Source organism: Puma concolor, chromosome B4 (genome assembly GCF_028749965.1).
Source record: "Puma concolor isolate L17-30 chromosome B4, mPumCon1.1.hap2, whole genome shotgun sequence".
Classification (NCBI taxonomy): Eukaryota; Metazoa; Chordata; class Mammalia; order Carnivora; family Felidae; genus Puma; species Puma concolor.
Genome location: NC_141673.1, coordinates 19,821,929 through 19,834,262, shown reverse-complemented (window position 1 = coordinate 19,834,262; position 12,334 = coordinate 19,821,929). Strand labels below are relative to the sequence as shown.

Below are 12,334 nucleotides of genomic sequence, written 5' to 3'. Positions count from 1 at the left end.
TTCCAAAATTTGACTATTGTAGATAATGCTGCTATAAACATCAGGGTGCATGTATCCCTTTGAATTAGTATTTTTGCATTGTTTGGGTCAATGCCTAGTAGTGTAATTGCTGGATTGTAGGGTTCTATTTTTAATTGTTTGAGGAACCTCCATACTGTTTTCCACACTAGCTGCACCAGTTTGCATTCCTACCAACAGTGCAAGAAGGTTCCCTTTTCTACACATCCTTGCCAACATCTGTTGTTTCTTCTGTTGTTGATTTTAGCCATTCTGATAGGTAGGAGGTGATATCTCAGTGAAGTTTTGGTTTGCATTTCCCTGATGATGAGTGATGTTAAGCACTTTTTCCTGTATCTTTTGGCCATCTGTATGTCTTCTTTGGGAAAATGTCTATTCATGTCTTCTGCCCATTTTAAAATTTGACTATTCATTTTTTTGGTGTTAAGTTTTATAAGTTCTTTATATATTTTGGGTACTAACCCTTTATCAGACATGTCATTTGCAAATATGTTCTCCCATTCCATAGGTTGCTTTTCAGTTTTGTTGATTGTTTCCTTCGCTGTGCAGAAACATTTTATTTTGATGAAGTCCCAATAGTTTAGTTTTGCTTTTATTTCCTTTGCCTCAGGAGACATACTAGAAAAGTGTTGTGTTGGTCTATGTCAAAGTTACTGCCTGTGTTCTCTTCTAGGATTTTTATGGTTTCAGGTCTGACATTTAGATCTTTAATCCAGTTTGAATTTATTTTTGTGTATGGTATAAGAAAGTGGTCCAGTTTTCCCAATACCATTTGTTGAAGAGACTTTTTCCTATTGGATATTCTTTCCTGTTTTGTCAAAGATTAATTGGCCACATAGTTGTGGGTTCCTTTCTGGGCTCTCTATTCTGTTCTTTGATTTATGTGTCTATTTTTTCCCAGTACCATACTGTTTTGATCACTACAGCTTTGTAATATAACTTGAAGTCTGGAATTGTGTGCTCTTGCTCTGTGAAAAATTGTTGAAATTTTGACAGAGATTGCATTCAATGTGTAGATTGCTTTGGATAGTATAGGCGTTTTAACAATATTTGTTCTTCTAATCCATGATGAATGGATAAAGATGTGGTGTGTATAGGTATGTATGTATATATATACACCTACACACACATATGACATATATATAACATATATATTGTATATATTACATACACACATTGGAGTATTACTCAGCCATAAAAAGGAATGAAATATGCCATTTGCAATGACATAGACAGAGCTAAAGAGTATTATGCTAAGCAAAATAAGTCAGTCAGAGAAAGACAAATACCAAAGGATTTCACTTATATGTGTAATTAGAGAAAGACAAATATCATATCCCTTCACTCATATGAGGAATTTAAGATACAAAACAGATAAACATAAGGGAAGGGAAGCAAAAATAATATAAAAACAGGGAGAGGGACAAAACATAAGAGACTCAAATACAGAGAACAAACTGAGGCTTGCTGGAGGGGTTGTAGGTGGGGGCTATGGGTAAATGGGTAAGGGGCATTAAGGAAGCCACTTGTTGGGATGAGCCCTGGGTGTTATACATAGGGGATGAATCGCTGGAATCTACTTCTGAAATCATTATTGCACTATATGCTAACTTGGATAGAATTTAAAAATTTAATTAATTAAAAAAAATAAACAAAAAAATTTTCAGAACTCCACTTTGCAGATTACAATGTGAACTTTTTTTTTTTTTTTTTTGGGAGAGAAAGAGGGAGCACGCAAGTGGTGGGGGGCGGGGCGGACACAGGATCTAAAGCAGGTTCTGCATGGACAGCAGAGAGCCCAACGCGGGGCTTAAACTCAAGAACCATGAGATCATGACCTGAGCTGAAGGTAGACACTTCATCAACTGATCTACCCAGGTGCCCCACAATGTGAACTCGTAATAAGATTACTAAAATGGGGCACCTGGATGGCTCAGTCAGTTGAGCGCCCGACTTCAGCTTAGGTCATGATCTCACAGTTTGTGGGTTCAAGCCCCACATCTGGCTCTGTTCAGAGCTTGGAGTTCAGAGTTTGGAGTCTGGAGCCTGTTTCTCATTCTGTGTCTCCCTCGCTCTCTGCTCCTCCCCTGCTGGTGCTCTCTCTCTTTCTCAAAAATATTTTTTTTTTTCAACGTTTATTTATTTTTGGGACAGAGAGAAACAGAGCATGAACGGGGGAGGGGCAGAGAGAGAGGGAGACACAGAATCGGAAACAGGCTCCAGGCTCCGAGCCATCAGCCCAGAGCCCGACGCGGGGCTCGAACTCACGGACCGCGAGATCGTGACCTGGCTGAAGTCGGACGCTTAACCGACTGCGCCACCCAGGCGCCCCTCTTTCTCAAAAATAACATTAAAAATAATTTAAAAAACGATTACTAAAGATTTATTTAAGATGAGAACATAACTGATGAAGTATTTTTGTTCATATAAATAAACTTTTCTTTCTTGTATTTCTTGGGAGAATCCTTCAGCTCTTCTGTGCTTCAATTTATTCATTGGTAAAAAAAAAGAGGCAATTAGACTAGATATTTGCTAAGATTTCTTCTAGATTTAAAAATGTTATTATTCAGTCAGAGAAAGACAAAAATCATATGACTTCACTCATATTAGAACTTTAAGAGACAAAACAGATGAACATAAGGGGAGGGAAACAAAAATAATATAAAAACAGGGAGGGGGACAAAACAGAAGAGACTGATAAATATGGAGAACAAACTGAGGGTTACTGGAGGGGGTGTGGGAGGGGGATGGGATAAATGGATAATGGGCACTAAGGAATCTACTCCTGAAATCATTGTTGCATTATATGCTAACTAATTTGGATGTAAATTTTGAAAAATAAAAAATAAAATTTAAAAAGTTATTATTCCAATACTTAAAATTACTGAGAAAAAATATTTGTAAAGTTAACTATGAAGTGCTTAATTCTAAAGTATTTTAATCTACTTATATCAATTTGAATGTAAGTATACACAGATGACTAATAAATATTTTGTAGATATTGTAAAATGAATTTTCCCCAAGTTCATTCACTTATAAGCTGCCAATCTAAAGTAATAGTGTTTTGGGAACAGAGAAAATGGAGTCACAAATAAAATCTTTACACTTCACGTTCCAAAGGAAGATAAATGTCTCTTGTTTAAGCTTCCTATTCAAAATCCATGACACTTCCTTTTAATGTCAGTGCTTTTGTTTATTAATCTTCGCAACAAGAAAGGTAAAAGTGACTGTTTTTGAAAAGACGCCTTGGCACTATTGCAGCAGCTGTGAAGTACAGGACTAAATTGTGGCAATTTAAGTTCTTCATGGATCCTGGAAATCGAGTTTGTTTTTGTGAAGAACTTGATCAGAAACAAAACAGTTTCACTGAACATTATGTTGTCTGGGCACTCTTCAAGAGCACATGGACACAATTTATTCTCTAACAGAAGCCATGCTCTGATTCAGATATAAAAGTTTCACAGAAAAACTCTGCAGGGATGTGTAAAAGGAAACATTTAAAAATTGTATTATAATTACCACAGGCTGTAAAGATACAGATTTAGTCATTTTTTACCCTTTGCTCATTCTTGGAAGATTTTAAAAACTAAAATTTGTAATGAAAAAGTTCTGGAAATCTCGTGTGTGGCTTACCATCCAATTTGTCTTTATATCTAAGATGAAAATTATACATTTTAAATAAAAGTTAAGTTCAGATCAATTTGGTGTTTTAGAAGCAGCATTGTGTGCAGCAGAAGCTTCTGGCAGTGCCCTGCAACACATCTCCCAGGCCCACCTTGGATTTCAGTCACAGATGTCGTAGAGTTCTATTCAATCTTGGACTCCCTCACCCTTTTGGTGATAGCAACCCATCTGCAGTGAATGCCCTACTTCTCCACTTTCTGACAAAATGTCCTTTATAATGCCATGGAGCCACCCAGGTGTACAGGCAAGTACATCACAGAAGTGTAGAGGAATAATGCCCTCAGTCATTGGGTCCAGGGCTAGTGGACACATGGTCCATTCTCCAGTCCTTCTGATGAACAATTCTGGGAAGGAGCTGTTCATTTCTAAGGAGGTGTTGGTCTTGGAATCAAGTCCCAAGCACCCACAGTGGAAATCTTGGTAATATACCCTTGTATTTTTTTCCCTGTCCCATTCTTCCTACTCTCTTACTCTTGTCTCCTGGGATTAGTTCACAAATAAACATCTTGTGCCCGAGTGTTTGTCTCCAGATCTGTTTTAGGAAGAATAGAACATAGGACTTTGGTATGATAGTGACCCTGGAAACCATCCCCAGGGTAGGCTTCTAGAACTGGATCACTTACCCTATTGTTAGGATAAGCAGGACAGTGGTAGTCTCTGGTGTGCCTCACAATTCATAAGAATCTCACTGGTGGTGGATTGGGACAAGAAGCCATGAGTTATCCAGTGGCTCTGTCAGTAGAATGGGTTGGGGGTAAAGGATTGCGGAACTGACTAGCATTTGTTGTCTTGGAAATCTTGAAAATGGGAAGTAAAAGACTCAGATCCATCAACTATCATCTTAGGGCACACTGAAAGCCAAAAGGCCAATTTCACAGTATTTAAAGAGATCATTATTTCCTCAGCCATAGGACAGCTGTGGTGAAAATCAGGTCCAGAGTTTAAGGGTGGCAGACCCAAAAAGGAGATGAAATGTGCAGCCTCCACACATTTGTTTTGCTAACGCCATAGCCCTAATATCAAAGAGGGACTGAGAAAATCTGAGAGATTTTCCAGCTTGAATAGCATGCTAGCCAAAGCAGCTCTTTCTCCTTTACTAGAGGAGAGCAGCCTTGCCTTACCTGGAGGCCGTGCAGTTTTCACTTGAAGTGGATACCTTCCATGGAACATGAGCTGTACCACCTCAAGATTTAATTTGTCTTTCCCCCACTGCCTTGAGAAGAATAACTAATGTCAAGTTTTAGCTGAGAGAGAAAATATAGTCCTTGATCTGGAAAGAAATAGCCTATTTACTGAATTTTAGAACTGGCTAACAAATATTGGCAGAAATCTGGAGAACATGTGTGGGAATAGATCTGGAGTGTGTCAGACCAGAGGGGGCAGAATATAAGGCTGGATAGAAGAGAGTTTATTGACATGAGAGCACTCTTGTCACTCAACATTTAACATCCTGGCAAGGACACATGGAACTGGTGCTAACAGGCTGTCGGGATGGCTTCTTGAAACTTGGTCGTGATGGCCTATACTAAATTAGACGGAGATGCTGAAACTGCCTTGTCAAAGGACTGAGGAAGAGGTCAGTGGCAGAGAGGTGGGAATGTCAGAATAGATTTATTTCTTGTGCTGAGAGAACCAACCTACTATTTTCCCAGGAAGGATCTAGAGAACTCTCTTTACTAAGGAAATAAAGAATGTGAATAATGAGGGTGGCGCCGACATCTTTGGGAAAATCAGTGGTAGGTAGCTACATCCCGTAGGGATGCAGGGATATTGTTCATCCTGATATTCCACAAAATCTCATGCTGGTAACTTGTATTGGTAAATCAGGCTAATAAGATTTGGCGAAGAGGAAGTAGGAAGGATCTTGGTGCCCTATAAGACACACATAAGCTAGAAAATGGAAGATTCAGATCCTTGCAGGTTTTAATGGTTCAATGGTCTGGAGGATGCTGGGACATCCCCTCTGAGGTACAGGACAAGTTATTAAACTTGTACCCTCTACCATTAAGAACGAGGTATAGCATGTTGGGGATCTTGGCTTTTGAAAGCCAAATACTGCTCTCACCTATTTATGATGGGGAGATTTGGAAGGCTGCCAGTTTCAAATGGAGCACAGAGCAGAGAGGGCTGTGTTCCAGGTTCAGGCTGTGACAGACATAAGCTGCCCTGCTGCTCAGCTGATTACATGACCTATTATCCATTGACACTACAGATACCTGATGGAGAGCACTGTGTAGCATCTCTGGCAAACTCTACTAGAAAGTTAACATCACAGATCTTAGGTTCTAGAGCAAAGTCATGCCTTTTAATTGCTTGAAAACAGCTCCTGGCATACCTCCACACCCAACAGAAATTGAAAATCTGATATCAGGTGATTAACTAGAGCTGCCCATCATGAGGTAGGTGTTATCAGATTCACCAAATCATCAGATCAGATAGTCCCAGTAGCAATCTATCATTTGACAGAAATGATACATTTGGGATCAAGCCTGAGCAAGTGCACACGGTATGTGTAAGTTACATGGACATGTAGCCTAGATTCCCCTATCACTTACATCTCTTACACTAATGTATCTCCTTCAACCTATTCCTATGATCTCATGGGGAATTACCTATGATCAGTTGTATCAGTTATATATTGCTACAGTTATACCATATAATAACCAAAAAAATCTTTATGAGAACCAACAATGAGCATTTATTATTCACACATCTAGGGCCAGCTGGGAATTGGCTAGGCATATGTTCTAATCTTGGCTGGGCTTGCTCACATTTTGGGGTTGGCTGCTGGGTGAATAGAACAACTTAGCTTTGTTCCACATGTCATTCATTCTCCATCAGACTATCCTGGTCATATTCTTATGTCAGTGGCAGAGGCACAAGAGAAGGCAAGACCATCCAAGTAGTTTTCAAGCCTCTGCTTGAATCACATGTGCTAACATTCTACTGGCCCAAAGCAAAATCACATGGTTAAGTTCAGAGTCAGAAGGTGAGGCAGAATGCTCCACCCACAGTGGGAAGGCAATGCAAAAGTATATGGCAAAAGGCATGGAGACGGGGGAAGTGAAGAACTGCGGCTATTTTTTGTAATATTAACATGCCAAGTGACAGATAAGGAAAAAGTAGGCCGTGTTCAGGGATGGACCAGCTGGATAAATTGGGGTGAGACAACAATGACTGGCTTCTCCACTACAGCCTCTCTCAGAGGGGGCTGTACGGATTACTGGTGAGGCAAAAATCTTCCTGATGGACAGAGCTTCTAACAGTGCCCTTGGTCATCCACGTTGATAGAGAGACATGGCTTGAGTTAAGGATAAAAACAGTCTTTTGATTATGGTGAAATGTGCAGATTTTTGTATCATGAAATGTCAACTCACCTGAGGAAGCAACAATTAGGCAGATAGGATGATTCCAATAGATTTCAGTCAGTCTTATCCTTACCCACTCCAGGTTTGTACAGCAAACCCATGAATGGAGTAATCACGGTGACAGAGATAGAGGGAGGCTACGTATGGGCCCAACAGCTTGGTTTTCCTCTCATTAAGGGCTGCTCTAGTTACTACCACTATTGAATACGTGCTCTGTCAGCAGCAGAGACCAATGATTTGGTACCATTCCTTTATCGAAACCAAATAGCTACTTGGTAGCAAGTTGTGTGCATTGATTTCCTTTTACCCTGAAGGAGGAATTCATTCATTCCTATACTAATTAATTTGCACTCTTAATATAGGCTTGCCTTCCTTTCCAGCAGTACCTCTGCTATCATTACTATCTGATAGTCTACAGAATGCCTATTATCAACATAGTATCCTGCATTACACTGCCTCGGATCAACAAACTGTTTTATAGCAAACAAAGAACATGAGTTATTACATCCATGGTCCTATGTATACAGCATCATCCAGAAGCAATTAATCTAGTAGAACAATGAAATGGCCTATTACAGAGTCAGCTTAGGCATCAGCTCAGATATAATATCCTGTAGGATTAAGGTTCTATTTTCCAGGATAGGATACATGCACTATACCAATGGACAGCATATGATTCCCTGTTCCCAACTTCAAGGTGCAGGAACCAAGAGGATAGAAATAGGATTGGCCTTTCTTACCACCATTCCCAGTGAGCTACTTGTAGAATGTGTTTCCCATTCCTACCACCTTAGGCTTTGCTGGATTGGAGGTCCTGTATCCTGACAGGGTAAGGGGAAGAAGCTGGCACACTTCCCCCAGGAAGCACTGTAAGGACTCCACAAAACTGAAGCTACAGCTGCCAACTGGTCCTGTTGGGTTGCTCATGTCTGTGGGACAACAGGCAAGAAAGGGGAATTAATATGTTGGTTAACATGAGGAGCTAGAAATGTGACTACAAAAAGAAACAGGGAGAATGTGTCTGGAACTCAGGTGATTCACTGGGGGCATGTCTTGATGTTTCCGTGCCTGATGTGAACAGTGAACAAACAATTGTGATACTCATAGCCTAAAAAGGGCAAAGTAACCAAGACTCTAGATCCCTGAAGGGATGAAGGTCTGGGCCACTCAGGCAGTCAACCAAACTAGACTAGCTGAATTTCTGGCAGAGAGCAATGAAAATCTCAAATGGCTGGTGGAAGAGATGATGAATATATTTTGGCCTTGGGTTCAGTTGTAGTAACAGGAACTGTAACAGGAACTGTAGCTTGTCTAATCGTCTTGGGCAGTCTTTTATATACTGTTGCTGACCATCACTTTGAAGACTCAGTGATAGAATGAACTTAACATGGGACTTTCTGAATAGGTAAGAACTATTTATTCAAAAACAAACATCTCTTTTGCCAAACATCACATCTCCTTGTCAACTTCTGATATCAGCCACAACTGCACTTAGTTCTGAACTCAGACCTGTCCGTTTTTGCTAGTGAAATCCTACCACAAGTGTGAGGCATGCATTTTTCCGCTTTCTGTTCCAAGTCCTTTTTCAATGTTGGGGTAGCCTACTTTCTCTCATAAAAGGATAGCTCAGAAATGCTGGGGTAGTCACTTCTCCTGGAGGTAACTTTCAACTAATAGGGGATGGAAACTGGTTAATAATTATCCTATCTGTATTAGGTGAATATTTTGAGGAGGCAGTTTGTAAACTTCTCAGGTCTTAGAGTTCAAAATGGCAACCTTGGTAATATACTTTTGTATGGGTTTTCTTTCTCTTGCTCTTCCTGTTCTCTCACTTCTGCTTCCTGTGATCACCTCACAAATGCCATACTTACCCCCAAGTCTTTTCCTCAGGGTCTACTTTCAGGTGGGCTAAACTAAGACAGGTACCATTAATCAAATGCATTTATATATCTTTCCATGTAAGTATTTTAGAGATTTTCTAGACTGCGCAAATAATTATTCATGAAGAATTATTTGCAAGGTGAGGTAAGGACAGCATTTTAAATTAAAGATTTTTTTCTGTTTAGGCAATAAAAGAGTTGATGACATGATGCCTGCTCACTGTGAAACATACTGAAACTACCTTCAATTCAATTTCTATCTGATAATATTCTAAGAATATCTGACACTTTGATAGTATATGAACTAATGACCAAGTGGTGAAAAGCTCTATATGCCAATAAATTTCAACTTCATAATTTCTATGACATATCAGCTTCAAGTTGTCACTGAAAATTTAAATCCAATATTAGTCTCTGCCAGAAAATTCTTTAGCAATTCTTATAATATAAATGCACTTAATACTTTTCATGCTAAAATAGTCACAAAAATTGAATTACTCACTTAGTCAAATTCACTTTTTTGCATTGAGTCTGTTTTTGATCACCAAACTCACATTGACTTCATTTTCAATGCTCACCACATCCTGAAATCTCCCACCTTGGTATTTGCAGCACTAATGGCACTTTATTTTGGTTATTCTACTTTTCAGTATTTTGGTAATAAGACATTCTGCCAGATTATAAATGCTTTATTATTTTTTTTAACATAGAGGGAGTTTGGTGGTAGATATATGACCATTTGATGTTTTTATGACTAAGAGTTCAAGCTCAGGCTCTCTTTCTTATAGAATGTAAATGCATACCCACACATGTATGTGTAACTGTTATGAAAATTAAGCTTAGTCACTAAAAGAAGATTCACTATCTGAACTTTCTTCTGTATTTTTTTCACCTTCACCATCAGGCACTGGAGCATCTGGCCTCCTGAAAGAGAAGGAAACAATTTGGTTTTTCCAGTTGAAAAAAAGCAATTACTATCTGTAAATTAGGTTCATCCTAGAATATTGCTGTTAATAAGTTCACCAAGTCTGTGTCCTTAACTGAGAGTCTCCCAGTCTCCTCCACAGCATGCTTCTCTTTGGCTTTTCCAGCACTCTGGGGATTACTAGTGCTATTCCTGTATGGGCCACAGCGCTGTTTTCTCTTGCCAGTCCTTACAGAATTTGCTAGTTCAGTACTTTCTGCTTCTCATTCCATGGAGACCCAACTACAGACAGAGATGTGATGTGGAGAGGCTGGCGTGACCAGTGCTACATCTCCGTAGTCTCCAAGTATACAAGAGGTACAGAGAAAGGAAAGCTAGAAATGGAAAGAAAACGAAAATCTTCATGTTCCAGGAAAGCTGCAGAAAGAAATTTACAAATGGAAGAGAGTTAAAGAATGGCCATTAAGAAACACAGACAGTATGGAAATTTTGCAGGGGAGAAGAGGGCCTGGTAAAAGGTTCTTAATGTTTGTTGAGTGTTTTCACTTATATTTTATCTTCATAGAATGAATGTAAAAAGTATGAGTTGGTAAAAATAATGTCTTGAAGACTCCCTAGGTAAAACAAGGAGATATGAGAATGATTAAACTCAACTTTGCAGGGAGATATAATAAACCAAATGAAATTTTACAACAAACCAAACATTCAACTAGATAAGTTCCATAGTGTTTGCTAGTAAATTATCTAATCAATATGGTAATACTATTATTCAGCCTCTATTCACTCTCACTGAGAAAATAAGTTAAGCAAGTAAAGTATACTTTTGGGGAAACTAACAGGGAGTGGAAGAATAATATAGCTGCTCTGTCTTAATAATTGAGAACTACCAGACTTATTTCTCCCTCAGGCTCTTTGATTCTTATTAAAGATTTAGGACACCAACCAATAAAACTCTGCTTTGCCATAAATAAAATCACTGTTACTAAAATTAAAACATGTATAGTCTACCATGTACATTTAGTTATTAAAAATTATGGCTGAGTTTTGGCTTATAGTTTTTAATATCATATCTGTCATGTACAAAACAGAAAGATATGCTGGCACTGCTCCCCAGCAATGGGTAAAACAGAAACTCATTTGCTCTGCTGCACCGTTTTAGATTATACCTATTAGGAAGTCACATGTACTCGATACAGTAAAACTTGGAAGCTGGGTAAGGCGTTTACCAGGTTTTGACTGATACTCCATCTGCCTAAAATACTAACATGAGACCACAGTCTTCATTGCTCTCCATAGAAGCAAGACTGTGGAACCACTGGGCATGAATACTGGGCACATTTTCCAAGTAAATCTGTCTTTGCTGTATTTGTGATTTCTTACTGCCTTTACTTTGTTAAAAAAGAAAAAAATTACCAGAGAGAATTTGAATACAATGTAAAAATTATATCTATGGCAACTCAAACAAATAAAACAATGTATATGATACCCCTAAAATAAATGCTACTTAAGGGTAAAAGCAGCTTAAGCCTAAAAGGAGCTGAAATTATAACATTAATGTATGTGTGTAACCATTTTTTAATACATGTGATCATCACAGCTGTATAGCATAGTGGTTAAGAACACACATTCTGGAGCCAGACTGCCTGGATTCAAATCCCAGTCTTGCTACATATTTGAGCAATTTTGGGGAAGCTAGGTAACCACTTTGGATCCAACGAACCGACTGGAGTATTGTAATGACTAGGAAATATTATATGTAAAGTATATCAAATAATATCTGGCACATAGTAAGTATATTAAATAGATGCTATCTTCGTGGTCATTGTCATCGTCATAGTCATCACCATCATCATCATCATCATCATCATCATCATCACGTACCCACAATTTTGCCAGGAACTGTGTTAGGTGCTAGAGATACAGAAATGAATAACAAGTAGTTCCTTCCCTGAAGAAACTGATATTTTAGGGGGATATTTTAGAGGGAGACAGAAATATAAATTATTATTATAAATGTGATATACATAAATACAGTTGTAGTAACTATGCTTATGTAAAAAGTTAATTCACTCTATGAGGTTTGGTCAGAGAAGATTCCAGAGAAGTGGAGACATTTGTAAAGGGTTTTAAGATATAAGTAGGAGTTTCTCAAAAACAGAAAAGGTGGGAGTAAGTGAGGATGAGAGTGTTCTGAATAAAGAAAAAAAATGGGAATGCATGCTGCATTTGGGAACTATAAATCATTTGGGACGTAGAGTATAAAGTAATTGCAGTTCAAATTTGATGAAATTAGAGCATATGGTAGGAGTAATAGGTATGAGAATTTCCTTCCTTTTTAGGATGAATAATACTCCTTTGTACGCACATATTACATTTTGTTTACCCATTCACCTGTGGATGGGCATTTGGATTGTTTCCAACTTCGGGCTACTGTGAATAATGCTACTATGAACATGGTA

General features: G+C 38.6%; 1 protein-coding gene across 5 annotated transcripts in view; it reads right to left on the bottom strand.

The window, feature by feature from the left end:
• Positions 1-12,334, bottom strand: part of WASHC3 (WASH complex subunit 3) — a 95,869-nt gene that overhangs the window by 37,949 nt on the left and 45,586 nt on the right. For 2 of the 5 annotated variants that reach the window (XM_086712517.1, XM_025926747.2), the window contains exon 7: positions 9,625-9,874. The exons of 1 other annotated variant lie outside the window; for it this stretch is intronic. In XM_086712517.1, the coding sequence (XP_086568643.1) occupies positions 9,790-9,874 (85 nt within the window). In that variant the 3' untranslated portion in view covers positions 9,625-9,789. Of the gene's footprint in view, positions 1-7,527; positions 8,000-9,624; positions 9,875-12,334 lie in introns of those variants that run through there. 2 more of the 5 variants (XR_015253390.1, XM_086712519.1) reach the window with 2 other exon arrangements.